This window comes from Syngnathus acus, chromosome 6 (assembly GCF_901709675.1).
Source record: "Syngnathus acus chromosome 6, fSynAcu1.2, whole genome shotgun sequence".
In the NCBI taxonomy this organism is placed as follows: Eukaryota; Metazoa; Chordata; class Actinopteri; order Syngnathiformes; family Syngnathidae; genus Syngnathus; species Syngnathus acus.
In genome coordinates, this window is record NC_051092.1 from 14,528,698 (window position 1) to 14,548,452 (window position 19,755).

General features: G+C 43.7%; 1 protein-coding gene across 1 annotated transcript; it reads left to right on the top strand.

Annotated features, from left to right (window-relative positions):
- The first annotated feature begins 17,507 nt into the window (after window positions 1–17,507).
- Window positions 17,508–19,012, top strand: c6h11orf96 (chromosome 6 C11orf96 homolog). Its single transcript, XM_037253776.1, has one exon. The coding sequence runs from the start codon at window positions 17,613–17,615 to the stop codon at window positions 18,093–18,095; it is 483 nt and encodes a 160-aa protein (XP_037109671.1). The 5' UTR covers window positions 17,508–17,612; the 3' UTR covers window positions 18,096–19,012.
- The last annotated feature ends 743 nt before the right edge of the window (window positions 19,013–19,755 follow it).

Below are 19,755 nucleotides of genomic sequence, written 5' to 3' on the forward strand. Positions count from 1 at the left end.
GCACTGTATATATATATATTTTTAATAACATTCAAAGATCATTCATCAGATATGTGAGTCTCCCCACATCTGTTTTCCCACGTATGGCGTTCCCTTTCCATCGTGGATGACCCATCCCACCCCTGCAAAACATCCTGTGGCTTTTTCGCCGGAGCTGAGATTGGTAGCAGGAAATTGATTCCTCCCAGACATGATTCTGGCGCAGCGTCGGAGGCAGGACCGCACTCGTTCTCATTTCTCAGGTGTCCACGCAGGACACTTCACGCGCTTGCTGACTTGTCGCATCCGGAAAGGAGAAACAAATGGTCGCTGTCACAGAAGGGGAGGCGGCGTTTAATCAGCCCGTCGTCGAACCTTCCAGGGACGGATAGGCTCCTAAGCTGTTTTTTTTTATTTTTATTTTTATCTTAAAATCTTTAGTCTGCTTCTGCGATCAATGTTCATTACTAGAATGTCAAGCGCAGAATTTTGGCTATGCAGTAAACTGCCTTGCTTTTTCTTTTGGGGGCGGGGTTTGTAGAATATTTCGAATATAAAGTCAGCAACAAATGAATGCAGAGTTTTCAGTTCATGTCAAGTGAAAGGCAATTTTTTTCAGTTCCATTGTTGACTGCTGCTAGACGCCGGGCGAATTTCACTTCATTTCCCTGCGGCTGTATCGAGTGTCTTGTGTTCAGGATGTGGCGCAACAATTAATCCTGGGATTGATTCGCTTCCTATTGAATTGCCCCCAAACTCCAGATGTAATTTAACCTGTCCTTGTTCGTCGTAAACCTCACTTCGCTCACCCGACTTTAAAACCGGCCGAGGCATGTGTCGACGCTTTGTATGGATTTTGACAAGAGGCGGAGTATAAAAATTGATCAGTGATGGGTTAAGAATTCTGCTCTATTGTATGGAATGGATTGTTGAATAATCTTGACTTTAGGCAACTGATGCATGGTGGAGTGCGCTACTTGCTGCAATTGATTGAAAGAATGTAACGCTCATTAAATCAGAAACTGTGTATAAGTAGATAGATAGATAGATAGATAGATAGATAGATAGATAGATAGATAGATAGATAGATAGATAGATAGATAGATAGATAGATAGATAGATAGATAGATAGATAGATAGATAGATAGATAGATAGATAGATAGATAGATTCAAACAAAATTCTTTAGACATTAGGGTTGTCCTCAGGTCACTGGGGAGCACCAGGAGTGACATTTGGGGAGAGGCGGGGTTTAACCTGGACTGGCTTCTAGCCAATCACAGCGCACCACCAAAAGCCATTGCGCTCACACTCACACCTCTGGACAAGCGTGTCATATTCTTTTCTGAAACTTTTCCAAAGGTTATCAGTTTTCTTTTTGCCATCCTGTCTTTTACCTTGCGGGTTGTCTCGGAGGCGTATTCCCAGTGTGGCAGTGTTCTCTCTCCGTTTGATTGACAGCCTGGATTCGATAGCGCCTTTGACCTTGGCAGCTTTTAGTCTGCCTCGGCTCCAAGTGCTTGTCCTCGCTTGCCTGTTTTGCTTTTTGTGAAAGACCTCAATCGACCACCGCAGTCCGTCCCCCCCTCGGGTTCCCTTTTGGAGAATTATGGCTCAAACAAAGTGAAAGAAAACCAAATCACTCGGCCACCATCGATGCCACGTCATGTTCTATTTATATAGCGGCCTGCGTTTTTCAGCGTGAGATTTCATACCGCCGCGTTTGCGAGATAATATACGCATTTAAAAGCTTCTCGAGGCAATCGATCTTTCCTCAGGGACGTGAAGAAGAGCTTGGAATAAGCGTTGTCAGCAGGAGCTTTTTACGGGCACACAATCCTGTTGGTCATAAGTTGCGTTCCGGGGCTCGGTATATTGCGTCGGATCCTCGATCGACTCTCGACCGTTGGAAGTTTTGACCATCATTGTGAAACGCGAGCTTGGAACGCCGCTCGACTGCTTCAAAGGCCTTTGAAAGCCGGCCTTCTCAGACAAAGTGCCAAAGGGACAAGCTGCGGGATGCGCTTTGATCTCGCCACGACTGTCACTTTGGATAAAAGACAAAAGAAAATGAGAATAAAATTGTCACTGAAGAAGCCAACTGGACTTTCATATCATCTGTGAGGCCAGCGAACCGACGAATTTCATTTGACGCTCGTCGTGTCTTCTGGGCAGTCGAGGAGGTGTTGAAAAGCAAGATTGGCTTTTAGAATGAAATTCAAAGACGAGAAAATCAATAGCGAGCATGCTACCGTCACACTGCAGATTGCCGTCTAATGTTCAATCCGACTTGCTCCTTAAGTAGTGCAAACAAAGCCTAAACGGAAACGATTGATTCTCGGAGGCAGGCCGCAAGAATGCTCGAGATCTAAATTGTTTTTTGTTCTCACCGCCGCAGCCCGTCAAAAATGACACGTTGCATTTAAACTGCACCTTGGGCTCTTTAATCCAGATGAGATATGAAAGCAAAATTCATACAAGCAGCCCAAAGAAGGGAAATGAATTCAATTTATAATCACGCTGACAATAATGATGATGGCTGTTGACGCCAGGAGCAAAACGTTATTGCCATTAAGATTGCATCAGAAAGAGACTTTGGGCTTTCTTTCAGCTTGCTGGGTGATCCCACACTCAAAAGTGGATGGCTGCGCCAATTTTTCATATTGCGCAAAAAGTCTCCGCCACACACATTGAGTGCCTCTGATTTCCACACCAAACGAGTCTCAAAACACACCGGGGAGAGAGGGAGGGAAGGTGGGAGGGACGGAAGAAGGCTGGAATTATTTTTTTTCTCAATATTGCATACTGCCAGTCATCGGCAAACGTCTCGCCTGTGAGGAGTCATAAATTAACCGCACACGTTGCAAGTGTGCCACATTGGAACTGGAGTCGCAAACGAAATGTCAGGTCCGTTTGTTGCCATGGACCTGCGGCGCCGTTCAAATGCAACATTTTGGGATGAGATGCATTTTGATGGGTCATCTTGGTCCTCACCAACAAAAAATTTGCAAACAACCTGTCGTTATTTTCTCGACAGGAGTCACATGGGGTCAACCAAACACACGACGTTTTTATTCATTATGGTCACGCCGCTTCTGTTGTTCATTTTCCCACTTGGCACTGCTCATTTTCCTTAAGATAGATTTTGTTATTAAGTGGACTCCAACGAGTATTGACACTGTCAACAAAGCCTTAGCACAGCTTGTTTCCTTGGAAACCTGCCCAGATTCGTCTATTTTGTAGTCCCAGCCTCATATTTGACTGTCTTCCTGAGCTGCATTTTTGCTCCTGTTGTGGTGCATAGTAGACTGAAGATGTTAAAAAAAAAAACAGTTTGCTCATTTGCTGTAAGAAGGCTTTTTTAACTTTTTTTTTTAATTATTATTTTTTATATATTTATTTATTTATTTATTTATTTTGATTCAACTTCCTTTTTTTATTTTATTATATTTTTTATTATTATTATTTATTTTTTGGTACAACTCGTCTCTTTCTTAATGTGAACCACGCGTTGGGTAAATGTTAACTGCTTTAGCTGTTTACAGCTACGCCGGTGCTGTCATAACAAAAGCCAGATGTCGTCCCAGCCTGCGTTGCAAACACTGCCACAGTGTGCAATTTTTTTTTTTTTTTGCAGTAGAATAACAACAAAACCACTCTTGAAAAACAAACGTGAGAACATGCACCGGTCCAACAAAACATTACTATGCTGAATGAGGCGCTAACAAGCTTTGGCTTTTATGACGAGGCGACGTTACTGTGACTGTAATCCTAGTGCGCGTGTGCACATTTGTGTGTATCTTCCAAGAGTGTTACTCTTACGCTTTGGTCTGGCTCCTCGCGTTTGGATGCATCCCAAACAAGAGGCTTTTCCAAATACGATCAATGTGTTTGTGCTTCTCTTCATCACCCCACGGTTTGGCATTGGAGCAATAAGAACGTACGTTCTGTTTGCCTCACACGTCTGCCTCACAGCCTTGAGGTGAATGTCGGCTTTAAAAAAGGATTGATGACAAATTGTTGATAGCTGTGAGATCAGTTAGAATTTTTCCATCAAGGGGTGTCTGCATTTTGGATTTTTTTTTTTTTTAAATGACAAAAAAGCACACGCATGTTTTTGACAGTGCAGTGGGAAAATGCTAAATTCAGCCCCTGTACCTTATATATTTAATGTAGTGATTCTTTTGTGTAACACTAGAGAGCGCTTGCACATTAATAGTGAGCACTTTTAAAAAAAAAAAAAAAAAAAAATACAGGAATCGTTAAAAAATAAAGCTACACTGCACATTTTTATGCTCAATTTATTTAACATTTTAAACCATTTTTCCCATAAGCTAGTCCTTACATTTGAGTGTTGGAATGCGGAACTTTAGTGAGCAGATCCAAATGAGGACACGCTCTATTAAAAAGTCGATGCATGTTTGCAATAAAAAAAACACATTGCAGCAGTTTGATTTCCAATATCCCCGTGTTGTTGTAAACCCAAACAAAACAGCTGCCGTGTTTGTATTTCTTACTCACGGCAATGATTCTGTAAATGGCCTGCTATTTATTATTTATTTTGTGTTGTGAAAAGCAAAGCAACGGTATCTGGATACTTCCGACCTGCCTCTGTGGCTTGATAGCCCTCCTAATTGTATCACGGGGGGGCGAGGCCAACGCTGTCGAGTGGAAGAGCGCCATAATGAAGCATTACAGAACGAGGCCGTGAAGCACCTCTGGTGGCTTTGCTGGCTTCTCTGCTCGTAAAGGCATAATAGCTTAATGGCGGGACAATTTGGGAGCAGCTGGAGGCCGAGCAGCACAGGCAGCTGTTTCAATTCCGACCCCGAGTCGGCTTGAACATCAAATTAGCATCGAAAGTCATCTCGGCGAGCATCGTGTGGAAGAACAAACATCTCTGAGCTCCAATGCAATGCCATGCATTTCTTTATCCATCCATCCATCCATCCATCCATCCATCCATCCATCCATCCATCCATCCATCCATCCATCTTCTTCCGCTTATCCGGAGTCGGGTCGCGGGGGCAGCAGCTTTAGGAGGGACTCCCAGACTTCCCTCTCCCCAGCCACTTCATCCAGCTCATCCCGGGGGATCCCAAGGCGTTCCCAGGCCAGCTGAGAGCCAAAGTCTCTCCAGCACGTCCTGGGTCATCCCCGGGGTCTCCTACCGGTGGGACATGCCTGGAACACCTCCCCAGGGAGGCGTCCAGGAGGCATCCTGATGAGATGCCTGAGCCACCTCATCTGGCTCCTCTCAACGCAATGCCATGCATTTCTTTACCCCAAAGAAAATCCGGAAATCTCTTTCTGGTTTATAATGAAAATGTTGCCGTCACAAGGTGATCATATTTAACAAAATCTAACAATATAACGCATACTAAAATTTCAAAACATTTTTTTAACATAGTAAAAAAAAAGCACTTTTGAAAATATTAAACTCAATTTAAATCTTGGGTTTATAAAACAAATAGTAAACATTTCCTTCATTTCTGTCTGGTTTTTGTCTTAAATTGATAATAAAGGTGAGTTGTTAAAGAATTTTAATTCATTTTACTTTATTTCTTAGTGACCTGTATGTTTTTGTTTTGCACTCGACAAATCGTCCATTAAAAAAAAACTAAATCTAATACTAAAACTGTTTTGGAAAAAAATAAGGAAATCCAAAATGTATTGCGTTGTAGTAACTTTTTTTTTGCTGTACTAATAAGAGTGGAAATAAATTACATTGAACGAAGCCACAGTGTAGTGCCCTCTACTTGTCTCAATTGAAAGCAAAAAACCCCGCAACCATGCCATTACCTTGCCCACAAGCCTAAAAAGTGTAATTTTGCGGCTTTCCAAGTGTTCAGCTTGGCTAGGATGACTGCTCGACTGGTCGCCGGCTCCTCCGCCGTTCTGTCTTGTCGGGTTTTTTTTTTCCCCCGCAATGAAAGAATGTTATTGAGTACTTGCGGTACCGAGCATTTGTGAATTTGCTTGATTGTGGCCTCGGCGGATCAGAGAACCACCACCTTGCGTCATTGCCCTTCCATTTCGTTTGTCCGAGCGTGCGCCGGTGCTAAAAAAATAAATAAATAAAGCACACGTTTTTGTTTTGGTTCAGGGCCACACCTGCATAAACACAGGCAGATGACAACCATTTTTAAAATACAATGGGCCACTGTCACTGTGAAGGGTAAAAGGGAATGAGATACTACTTCAATTCCACTTTTTTTTTGTCTGTGCCGCTCGCCACATGGGAAAAGCTGGCAAAACACCGACTGAGCAGCACTCGATGTCACGACGCTACGTGAGGCGCGCGGTGCCTTCTATTCTTTCCGCCCCCTTTGAGAATCGGCAACACGTCTGTTCAAATACCGGGTAGTGCGAGACAACAACAATCTACTGCACAAAGAAGATGCGATATTGACCGCTGTCCTCTCGCTGCTCCGTTGGCGGCACAGAGGACGAACAAATAGACAAGGCAGGCAAACAACTGCGTTGGTTTGCTTTCTGAGCCAAGTAAACAAACGCTCGCCTCCCCTCTGTTTGAGAAAAAAAAAAAAAAAGACCCAAAAACTGCGACGCACATTGGGAAGGTGACAAATAAGACGCAGACTGCGCTCGCAGCTGGGAGTAATTTCAAACGGAATTTCTCCACGGATGCTCTCGGGAATGTGCATCATTACCCTTTGTCCTCTGAGTAAACCGCCGAGGAAAGCTCCGAGTCATCTGCAGTAGTTCGCATTCAGAAGAAGCTTTTTGTTTTTGTACAGGTCCTGCCTGGCATCTTTCCAAAAAAAAGTTATCTTGCTACAGTTACCAAAAGCTCTTTCATAACACCGACATCCATTAAAAAATTACAACACAATAAAGGCAGATCAAAATAAATAAACACAGCATTCGGGATGCGTTTCAAAATGAATCAATAAAGCAAACAAACTGAAAAAAGAATGCGTCACAAGTTGTAAAATTTGAACTTGACTTGCTTTTGATTGGCTGATGTTTCTCATTTGAATATCCGGTTAGAATGCTTGAAATCGGAAAAGAATCCTTAATGATCAAAAAGCAGTTCTGAATCCGTCAAGTGTTATTTTTTAAATGCCAACTATCTGGAGGTATTTCTTTGAAGGAGGAATTCGATCGTCGTCTCCAATCCAGGCTGACAAGTTGAAACGACGCAATTTTAGGCCCAACTGCACCTGCAGTGGGGGGGGGGAGTCTGGGGGAGGAAGCCAGCAATTTGTCTCGTTCCGCCACTGAAACAAGTTCATTCGGTCTGCACGCTGCCGACGGAGGTCAAAGGGACATGCAGCAGCCGACTTCAGCAAAAAAAAAAAAAATCACTTCTTCAATTCCTACCAGTCATTTTGAGCACGATAATAATTTGCAGTATATGCTGACGTTGCAAATATTTTAGATCGTAACGTAATCAGCAAAGAGGCGATGGGTACAAGTTTATTCTTTCTCCGGGCTTCTCTCTGATTACTTTTCAGTTCCTTCGGTGGGCAATGTCCGTGCTGACGTGATCCCCCGGCGACCAACCTAGTTTGCACTCATCACCCCTTCCGCTCCCCCACCCTCACACACTCCTCGACACATTCAGGTGCTGAAAGCCACCCATGAGAACCTCTTCCATCCAGAGGTCTTTGGCTCTTATCACAGAGACGGACGGCTGCAAAAGTCCGACCTGATGAAAATTTCCAACCGCTTGTCGTCTTTCGGGTCATGTAACTTAGCAATAGCTTTTCAAACAACATTCAAGTTCTTGGTAGTCGCGCGGCCTTCGGCTTTGGAATGAATTTTAAAAATAGCGCTGGGAAAAAAAAATGGCCACGCCTGACTGAGTGACAATAGACGGGCAGCTGTAGCTCCCAGCCAAAAGTACCGACTGCTCAAAAATGGCTTATGGCAATGTCATCACTTTGACACACACACACACGTACACACACAATGTGTGCATTGCACTCGGAGCATACAAAGGAATCCTGTTTGACACTTCCCACCCCCCCTTTGGTATCCATGGAAGCACAAATCAGGTCACAACATGAGGCCGGGCACATCATCAGCGTTACTTTTAGCTGTCTGTAAAGGCCAATTGAGTTTCACGTTGGAGACGCCCGGCCGTCCGTTTTCCACAAGAGATGAACTCCACTGGTTTTGGCTAAAAGACGGCGGATTTTAATAATATTGGATATTTCATTATAGCTTGTTTTTATTTGGTTTTGACTTTAGTGTTAAAATTCAGGTCATTAGTTTTTTCATTCAAGCAAGTTTTTACTGGTTTTTTTAAACTTTTTGTCTTATGTATTTTTTATTATTTTTAGTATTAGTTTTAGGGCGTTTTTATTTTGGATTTTTTAAATTATTTTTAGTATTAGTTTAGTATTAGTATTCGATTTTTTAGGGCGCAAGATAAAAAGAGTCACCAAGTATTTTATAATAACATAAAACTTTAATTCTCCCCAAAAAATTAATTTCAATCGTATTTAAATGTGATGCTCAATTGAAAATCACAAGGTACTTGTTAACTGACCAAATTCACACAAGCGGCATAAACAACTTCCACATGTCTTCGTTTTGAGCCCAGTCGAGTACCGCGATGCGTGACAAGATAAAGGGAAGACGACTTTCAATGCTGGCCGAGGATGCAAGCATGCATGCATCTTTCGCTTTTCGTCTGTCTAGATTGGACATGCCGCAACTTCTGTGATGATTGAGAGCCTTTGAATTTACTCTGCTTCTTTTCCACTATGCAATTGAGATGGTTACGCTACTCAGGCTAGCTTGCTCAACTCTACTGGGGAACTTTATTTTTTGTACAGCAAGTCATTGCCCCCCAATGACGACGTTTCTTCTGGAGGCACATGTGCTTCGCTCATTTGAAGAAAATGTTTCCGGAGCATTTGAATGGCTCGCCATGAAACGCGGGACAGATATTCCAGCTTTCTGGCAATTTTATTCTTTTGAACTGACAGAAGGCCGGTCAGTGATTTAAAAGGGCCGACAAAGCAAGCACATTTTTTTGTGTTCTGAGGCCTTCAAAACAGGACACCTTTGCCATTTTACATCGCCTGACCTTCCTTATTTTATTTATTATTTTTTTAATGACTTTTCCTTTGGTAATATTTTAATAAGTAAACAATTCCTCTATTTTGAAAGGGAATTTAAAATAGCCAAGCAAGACAAAATCATGACTCCAGGCCACAGAATCAATATACGCCCCGGCGAGATTGGATTGAGCAGTCGTCGTGGCGACTTCCACGTGATTGCGTTGTCCTCCTTGTTTTCATTTCACATTCAGAGCCAAAACAAACGCTCATAAATAGACCTGATGCCGTTTGTAATCGCGCTCACCTGACAGCGTGGAGGTGAGCGCAATCTGCATGGAAATTCCGTCTAAATCGCGATGTCTGCTGCTCAGCTCAAATGTTGGCCGGGCCTTCGCGCTCAACAAATACCTCAAATGCAGAAAAGCGAAAAATGGTGGCAACTGCTGTCTCGCGGCAATCTTTCCAAAAAGCGACGAGAAGCTGAAGATAGGCCCGGGCAAATACTTTTGGACAGCCATTGAGAGTATGCGGAGAAGACGTAAATGAGCTCGGTCAGGAAGCTCCAATCAGATGTCGGCGGCCCGCTTTGTTGGCGGCGAGCAGGTGGCGGGTTGAGTCTCATCCCGTCATTTCCACTCACCGTTATCCTCTCTTTGGCCATGCCTGTCGTCCCGGATTCTTTCAACATTTTCCATTGTGTGCTGGCCAAAAAGCGCAAAGCCTGCTCCCTGTCACTTATTAACGCGCCCAGATCCTTTTGTGATGGAGGATATCTGAAAAAACATGGACAGTTTGAAGAATTAAGCGGAACCATCTTTTGGAGTGAATTCTTGCTGGAATGTAAAACAGGTGCTCGGAACTTCCAATTGATTCTGGTTCTTCCCTGGCAATTCTTTTTGACACCCAATTTCTCTTGTGGCTAACGGACTTCACATTTGCAGCGCGGCCGATACTTAAGACGCAATCGATGCGGTCCAAACAGAGAAAAAGACTCTTGGCTGCTTCTGCCGACCGACACCTTGCTGCAACATCTGGCGCTCATTTTACCGTCCTAATGCTAGCTTTGCGTTCAAAGAGTCTCGTCATATTTTTTTTCTTTTTTTTTAAATTAAAGCCACCCCGAAGTCTGCAAAAGCGAAATGTGCTTTGGCTACAATCCTCGTGTTGCTTACGTGACCTCTGGCACCCATTGTAAATCTTTATTTCTTTAATCTCCGCGTCAATCGTAGCCACCGACTTGGGCGACTGGCTAAATGGTTCTCGGTTCGATTCCAAGTTTTGTTTTGCTCCCGGCCTCCCACATATTACTGATGAATGAATGAACTCTATTTATTTTCGAACAATTTCTAGAAAAAAAGAAAAATTTAAAGAAAAGTAATTTACATCAGAAAGTAAGAAAAGAAGAAATTAAAATATAATAATAAAATAACAACAATTACTTAGGTCGCCTTGACACACCACAAAATAATCACTCCCGATAATCTTTTTAGAGATTTCTAAAATAACCTGAGAAAAAATTACAAATGTAGCCAGTATTTGGCTGCCTCAATTTCGTGGCGCTTGATCAAAAAGGACAACACACACATTCAACAGGCACACACACACACACATACAGCAAATTGCTTGTGTGGTTGTCCACAATGCCCTGCCTCCATTCTCAGCCACCTGCAAAACAAAAGTGAGCTGGAAATTTCACTACAAATTACCCCGTGTCTGCCAAATCCCCCTCGGGAGCCGAGGAAATCAAAACCCTGGATCTCCCTGCAACTTTAGCACCGCCCCCCCAAGCAACCCACCCACCCGCTTGGGGCCACAGAAAATGTCTTCATTGGGTCTCGTTTAACACCAATACTGATTCAGTACTTGAGTCCAAAAGTCACCAAGATTAAAAAATGTGACCTGTATAAAAAAAAATTTATATGTGTTTATAAATATTTGTTTTGAGCCTTATGAGAAGGGCAGTAAAAATAAACAAGCAGTGTCATTTGGGCCTCAAACATACCGTTTTTTCCATGTATAATGCGCCCCCATGTATAATACGCACCCTAAAAATGGCATGTCGATGCTGGAAAAAAGCCTGTACCCATGTATAATACGCACCCAAATTCTGACTCCTACTTAAGTCCGTAAACGTAAAATTATTTCAGAAAAAAGATCATCTTTGGGAACAACCGGATGTTATTCTGCCGGTCAGTATCACTGCGCATGCGCTAGCAAACTCGATAGCGGAGAAATGTTTCGGTTTGTGTAGGGCACATTGTGACAGCAAACGAGCAGGTGATCGAGCAAGCGTCTGATACGAGAGCATTGTGTTCGTATGGAGCGTGTTTGAAGTGAACAGCAGAGAGGAAAGGAACAAGGCAAAGTGTTGTGAAATAAAATATTACCTGTAATACGCATTTAGGTTTAGAACTGAACTCTCGCTCTTTATATAGTTGACGTGTCTTGCGCATCCGTTCTGCGCATACTGTCATGGCGGCCTCCGTATGATATCCGGTCTGCGATGGAGATTAAAAAACAAACAATATTTGACAATAACACACCATCAAGAATTGCACCATCGCATCAAACGATGTGTCGTCAATTATGAACTTTATTGACTGTGTTGGGCAGGATGGCTGAATCCGATGCGCGATTGACAACAAACAAGAAGAAAGGTGATTTCAAGTTTTATTTCGAGGGAGATTTTCTTCAAAAATTGTTGTACCCATGTATAATACGCACCCAAGATTTTAGGACAATAAATTAGTTAAATTTTGCGCATTATACATGAAAAAAAACTGTACTTTTTGGAATTATGGCCAAAATGTTCAACGTTAATTTCAGCGGGCACACATTTTTTTGTGTTTGACGGATTTTGTTACAGTATAAACAAAATATAAAACATATCAATATAATATATAAAATATATAAAAGCCCAACGCTGATGTAAATGTGAACATCTTCAAGGCCTAATCCAGACAGCGCAGATGCAAGTCCTGAAAGAGCAGTTTCCTCATCGTACTTGTTACGGGGGCGCCGGGTCAACGTGACACCGTGAAACTGAGCACGCATTCCTGCAAAGAAAGCAAGAAAACTGAGACCTGTTTGGCTTCAGGGGGGGAATCAAAGGGGAAGCGCATAGTTGAGCAGTGAATAATGAGCCCAGCTGCAGCCACCTGCTCCGAAGGGGCGCACTGCCTCCTGGCGGCAAAGCAGCCAGGCGTAGCATATAGCGTAGCGTAGCATATAGCCTAGCATAGCGCCGTGTAGACGTGCCACAGAGATGAGTGTCGAAAGCTGCTCGGAAAAAGGATTAGGGCCGTTGACGTGCACCAAGTGGCCCTTGCCAGCTGCTCGGCGGCGCAAACGTCTTCAAGCTGCGCCGGTTTCGGGCCCGTCATGAATCTTTTCACTCCTCCGCCCCGTCAGCGTGGAGGCCGCCTCTTCCTGGGAAAGCCCCCCCCTTGCCCACCTTCACATTTGGAAAAGATTTCTCCCGTTGGGGGTGGAGAAGAGGAATGCACGATGAATCTAAATACAGTCGTGCCTTGAGACTAGAGTTGAAGTTGTTTGAAGAGAGTGCTCTTGAGTCAAAACACTTATACGTGTACAATTGTGCACTTAATAAAATCATTCAACGGAATGTATCAAATTCAGCCGTTTGTGCCGCCATTTTGACTTCACTTCAATGAGCATTGTGTTCCTCCTTCCAAAGAATAGTTTCACGTGAAATTTTCCGTTAGCATGTCAATTGGATTTTTACATTGCTGTTAGCATTAGCGCTAAAACGAACTTAAATACACAATGTGTGTTTTTCATGTTTAGTTTTACAATCAACTCCAAAGTTGGAGGTGTGATCCCAGAGGTCTGCTGCAGCCACATCAGAGCTTCAAATGTGGGAGCAGGGTGAAGGTCATGGACCAGTAAAAAGGCAAAGTAGCACAGAAGCAATTGGGCCAACCATAATGAAGATGAATGTGCTCACATTTGACAACATTAGACCAGAACGTCACAGCTGATATAACAACTCTGACTTTGGATCGACTCTGTTGGATTTCAATTTATTTTTGTGGTTTGTAGCAGTGTGGAAACAGCTGTTCGGATGATGTAATACGCCACTCGATTGGCTTGTGTGCTGTGCCCGAATAAATGTAAACAATAACACTCTTATTTATCAGTGACACTCTGAACTTGAGTGTGCTTTCACTTACAGTGTCTAGTTTGGCAATAACTGAAAATAATTGACCTCACTAATTTAATTCCAAAACGAGATCCAAACAGGTGCCTTTGCTTATACTGCCACCTCTTGGTGGAACGTTGTTACTGCATTTTTGTTTTATGGTCAAGGCACGACAGTATTTTTTAGTTACTTTACTTAATTATAAATTTGTCATTTATGTGCCAATTTAGAATGTTAGAATTAACAAAAGTATTTAATCCGGCCTACCACAAAATTAAAAAATTGCCCAAATGGCGCCGATATGAAAAGGTTGCTGCGTCCCTGCAGCAATTGGTGTGATTGTGTTAAACAGACACTAGATGTCTGTCTACACGCAAAAAATAATCGTAATAATGATAATTGTAACAGTAGAAATAGCTTTCTGAAAAAAACAATCGGATTATTAGTTGTCAACATCCCTGTCACTCAAAAGCGAGGGTTATGATTTTTGTGACCTCGCTTGACTCTTCCCTTGATTGTTTTTCTCCTGGCTTTCTCTTTTTTTCAGAAGACAAAAAAAGCGGTAATGAAGACAATTTGTCAGGCCCGATTGCGCAGGCTGCTTGCATAACGCCGTGACTTTTCACTCAAAGAGGAACTCAAGCGGAAGGCGACCGTTAAATCTTCACCCCGCTCGGTTTTTGTAAAAGCCTCTCGGCGACGCTGACTGGCTTTTTCCAATCTTGCTCACGCAGAATGTTCAATGGGAACCCGTGGCAAATATTTACAAGTATTATCCTAAGAGGTCTGGAAGTCAAAATGTGAGACAGACTTTGTTTAGGTTTCTTGGTGTTCTTAATCTACGCACAGGCCAAAGTACACTGGAGGTGGACAAGTTCTTCTTGGAAGACTTCCCGCTTGTTCCCAGTGGAGCGACTTATAAAAGACTGCCTGCTTTTGAATGATTGCTTTCTCCTAAAATGGACACTGAATCAGCCTTGTTGTTCTCGGTCGTGATTCACACACATTTGTCATTGTGTGAAATTTGTGTCTCAAAACAACACATCCTTAGAAATGGATGCAAATCATTTCCATTGCATTTTGTTCGATTTGCTCAATTGTCATTTTCTGAAAATTGTCATTTTCAGGCTGATTGTGCTACAATGGCTCAAAAATTAATTTTGAACATGTAACACAATTTGGCATTTTATTTTCCTTGCCAGTGTGTGAACACACAGGCAGCTAGGATTTACACACAGCGTTGACACAATATATTGTGTTTAATATTAAAGGAAGCGTGGGTGGGAACCAAGAGCGCTGCACTTTGCCGGCGTCCAAAAGAGAGAAAAGGAGAAGGTCACAGGTGTTTTATGGTCCGCCTCCCCCGGCGCCGCCACAAAAGCTTGGGCCTGACGTCTGGCCAAGAATGGGCGGGGCCACGCGCTCCATCAATCGGCGCTTACAAAAGACACCCGGATCACCCGCTGAAGTTTACAAGTCGCCGCTCTGTATTTCAGATGTTTTTTTTGTATTTTTGCGGCCCCCTTTTTAAAATTGGGACACACGTTTTGTCGTTGGTGTGCGTTTTGACTTCCTACACGGTCTGTGTACACGTGGCGCATGGACACATCAGCAAAAACAAATATGCCCCCATGGAAACTCAATGCAGCTCTGTTTGACCTTTGTGTGTATTTTATCATATCAGCTCTTAAAGCAATAGTGCATGTTTTTTTTGTTTTTTGTCAACAACGCAACGTCTTATCGTAGCTTTACGGCGGTGAACAATGCTAGCATTAGCACTGATAGGAGCACATGTGATAAACTCATCAAATTTCCTGCATGTCTTTTGTCGGCCACCAAAAAGAAATCAAATGCAATAGTCTCGCTCCCGTGATATGTTTATGGTCCAAATAGTGCCTGCCGCAATCCGTGCATCCTGTTTGCACATTCGACTTGCATCTGTTTTGACATCGACGCCAGATGTGATGTTATGTCAGCGTTGTTGCAAGTCCAACCAAAAGCTCTGATGCGCCGTGCGTGTGATTGGCCCATTTTAAAGGCAGACAATACTAACTTCTTCCAGCAATCCAGGTTGATATGTCAACAATCAGTGTTGTGTTTTGGATCAAGCGAGCTTCCCGACAGCCAATGTTGCGGAAGCCGACAGTTGCCACGTAAAATTGGACCAGTTGCTCGCATTTACGGGAGCTCCTCTCTTCCCGCCCGCCGTGGGGAACCCAATCAGCTTTTACTCCGGGAACGTTTTGCCATCTATTGCGCAAGTGGAGTTGTGACAAAATGGCTTCCCTGCAACCCCCCCCCCCCCTTTATATAAATACATGTCGACATTATAAGACACCTCTCATATGCTCAAGCATGGCCTTGTCAAAAAATTTTTTTTTGTCAGTCTTAAGTGCCGTGTGAAGTCACGTTGTGTTTTGCCGGGAAGCTTCCCTTGAGAAAGAGCCGACCGATTGGGCTCGCCGCAGTCGCCGTGGGATTCATTCCACCAACCCAGCCCCCCCCTCTTGTGTTCCTCTACTTGGAATAAATCATTTTCATTTGATCAGAAACCTCCTTGCTACCAGTCCAATTTAGGTTTCAGAGAAGCACGGCGGTGCCTTTCACGTGTCTATTTCGGGTGGCCCCTTTTGCTAATTTTGGAAAACCGGACAACCTGACCTCAGCCAGTGTTGTTGACATCCACCTCTGCCTGGCCGATTGCTAAGGTGACTCGTCATCAGGCCACATCGTGCTAACAGATGCACATTTAGAAGAAAATCTCTCTGTCTGACATTGTCACTCTATCAAAACGAAGCATCATCGTTTTTTCTGAAGCCAGAATTCCTTTCTGGATCTTAGATTGTGGCTTGACGAGTGATAGTAAAAGTTGTTTTGCATACTTCCCGCTCGACAAGTTTATAAATAACACGGGTCTCCCCTGTGGTGTCATCCTGACTCAGAGGGGGCTTCTCGGGCGGTTGCTTGGGAAGAAGGCTAAAATCGACAATAAAAACAACTTTTCAAGTGGCGCCCAAACCCAACACGTTCTTGTCATTTTCGATTGGAGTCAACCTCGGGGCACTCGCTTTCTGGTACCTGGTACTAGCCCGGTTGCTTACAGAGCAAAAATTGTCCACCATTCACCGAAAAGTGGCATTGTGAAGAAGCTGGCAATGAAGTTGTGAAGATTTGCGACCTCCCACCCCTCCCCTCACTACTTCCCACCTTCCTCTTGACATTTTGGTTACCGTGGTGAGCAAGCCCCCCCCCCCCCCCTTGTGTGTTGGGTCCATTGTGCTCTGCTGCGGGGAATGCTCACCTTGCACCCCTCCAAACCTGCCTGAGAGTTTTTCTCAGGGCCGGAGTGAGCAGGATTGGAATAAAAATCCTAAACATGTTTACGGTGAACGTACCATGTCCTTGCCTTCCTTTTTGTGGATTAGCTTCCTGTATTGCACAGTGAGCATGCCCAAGCTGTGCCTTGTGTAAATGTGTGCTTGCCATGTAATTCAACACTCACACACACTTTGGCATATATAGACACACACATGTCGAGTGGCGGACATGTCTCACTGGCGCTCTTAAACCTTGGGATGCCCTTGTTTCATAACTCTCAGTCATTGCTGAATCACTTTATGAAATGCTGTCACTCGGCTGATTTTTCTTTTTTTAAATGAAGAGCAAAATTTATGACATTTGTTTCATAAAAAAAAAAAGATTTTCATGAATGAGTTTTTTTCTGCATAACCAAAATAGGATTTATTTTCTTCTTCTTTTTTTTTATTATTATTATTTATTATTTTTTATTATTTTTTTAACCGCTTCACAAATAAGATTGCAAATTATGAGCACGCTCCAAAAAATGTCATATGATGTCACGACTTAGCAGCTGCTACACCCTCGGATGGACCTAAAATAGACGCAGGCCGTAAGAAAGTGTGCATATCATGACAAGATGCAACACGCTGTCACACCACGCTCGTGTTTCTAGCAATCACGTCATTGGCAAAGAGCGTGACGGAGCGTGAGGTCACCCGTCCAATGCCACCCCAGTCGGTTGCCCACCCAGCAATTTTATATGTCATCTGTCATCAAGCCTATTTTGACAAAGACATGGGTTCTTAAATGTAGAAGCTAAAAGTATAAAGTCAAGATACTGAAGTGAAGTCAAGCTGAAAAATTACTTCAAGTACAGCGACAAGTGTTTATGCTTCTTTTTGTTATTTTGAGTTGGGTGACTGAATCCTACAAAGGCGGAACCAAGACCGGATAAGGACGTAGGGGGAGTGGGTTGGACCAGACCAATATGGAGTGAGGGGGGCGGGCGGTCTGACGTCTAATAAAAGCGAGAGCTGCAGCTGAGGGCTGCGAGAGTTCAGCCGACAAACAAAACACGCCGGAGCCACTCTAAGCTGACAAGCGTTGACCTTGTGTGTGCGTGCGTGCTGGACTTTAATGACTTTCAAAGTGGATTGCCTGCTCGCTTTTTCTACTTCTGAGGAAAAAGAACCCGAAAGACAGTCCAAAGTCGGTTCCTGCATTCGCAAGTCACCAATGGCTGCCGTACGTCCGATGCTGACGGAGGCATCCGGCTTCCATGTCCTGCCGGCGCACCTGATGGCCTCGGCTATGGAGGAGTTCCCTCAGCAGCTGCCCGTCCTCAAGGGCCCGCCCAGGGGCAAGTGCCGCGCCCGGCGACCCCGCGAGGCCCGTTTCAAAACCCAGCCGGTCACCTTCGCCGAGATCGCCGAGGTGGTGGAAGAAGAAGGCTCGTCGCCTCTGGAGGAGGAACGGGCTCGCCGCTCCTTCCTGCAGTCCCTGGAAAACCTGAGGAGGAGCACCCAGACCCTGCACTGCTCCCCGGGTGCCCACCGTCAATGCGCCCCATCGCCCACGCAGGCCGGCATGGACTCCAGTGACTCTGACTCCACCCAGTGAAGGGTGGGCGGGGCTCCACGACCCTCGCGGTTCTTCTTGGAGGTTGAAGTGACCCAAACGGCGGCAAAGTCTGCTTTTAATATACCTGCTAACATATCGACGTGCGGCAGATGCATCAAGTGACTTGCGCCGTGTAGAAGCAGGCGGCGCTGTTTCCGACATCCTTTCTAATGTATGCGCTTTAAGTTTCGTTGCGCGACAACATTGAAACATTTTAGTGTACTTTAAATCAGGGGCTTTAAAAGTGAGGTACGTGGGCTCCCTCTAGTGGTTTGCCACAGCATCACTCAATTATTTGGGGGTTTAAATGTGCATAACCTTTTTGTTAAACTTGTTCTAATCCAACATTTCAGTTCACTTGTATCTAACAATACATTTGAATTTAACCATTTAGAATGGTTGGTTTTGAATCTTTTTTTTAATGTGCAATTTCACGCAGTCATCTACAAAGAAACCTAAATAGCATACAAAGACAGCATCAACTTTGTTTTAAGGTTTCAAATGTATTCCTTTTCTACTGTCGCGCTTTTTATAAAGACACAGCAGTGATTTTTTTTATTATTATTATTATTATTTTTTGTACATCTAGAAAAAGAAAAGTGAAGCGCTAGTAGCCGCACCACTAATGTTGTCAGTAGCACGACGAAGCGACACAGTGGCCTGGTTCGGCGCTAAAGCTTTCCGAGGAGTTCACGCTCTCGGCGGTGAATGAACACGTATGAAGAAAAGTGAAAAATGTTTATTTATTCTCTTGATTTGCTCATAACCAAATGTGAACTTTTGCTACGCTCTTTTGACTCGTGAAGTCGTGTTGACTTTCAAAACAAAACTGTCAAACTTTCCACTGTGCTTTCTATTCAGTATACTTTATATTCAACGCAATGTTGTTTTAATAAATATTTTCAAGTATTTTGAGTTATCTGACTTGTTTCTTGAATCTTGGAAGTTCAAACGACCCCAATTAACCTTTATTGAGGTTGTTGTCAACGTGGCGTGCTGCGTGACGCAAATGTCGACCTGGTGACCGGCGGCCATTTTGTTAAGGGTCCTTGCTAGTCCTCTGCTGGCACAACAAGGAACCCGCTTACACATGACACAAACCACTCACTTTAAAAGACAAATGCTTCGTCTTCTGGTTGGAATTGCAAATGGGAATTGTCAAGTACTTTTGATGGGTTTTTTTTTTTTAACTCAGCAATCATACCAGTAGACTCATCAACAAAACATTCAAGTACTTGTGACCCTCTTTTAGAAATTTGTTTGTGTTTTCCCATGGCCTCGACGCGAGTTAAAACAGATAAGAAGTGTGTTCCGTGCCTTGTTTTGTTAGTACGGAGGACATTCTGGTCCAGCCAGATTTCTTTTTGGTCCGTAATCATAACAGACGTCACTGCCATTTCATTTTCATCTCATCGCTGATTGGGATGCGTGATGTAAAGAATAATAGCGCTGAGTGCAATGTTTGCTTTGAAAGGAGAGGCTTAGTGATTGGACGTGCCGACTGGAAAACCAAAAGATACGATGCACTCGCCTCCCAATTGCATTTTAATGACAGCATCATCATTCAAATTCATACGCTTGCCTTAAGATGTGCATAGGAGCTCATTATCCAGCGGCTCAAGCCAATGTAGCAACCTAGGCGAGATCATATATGACGACA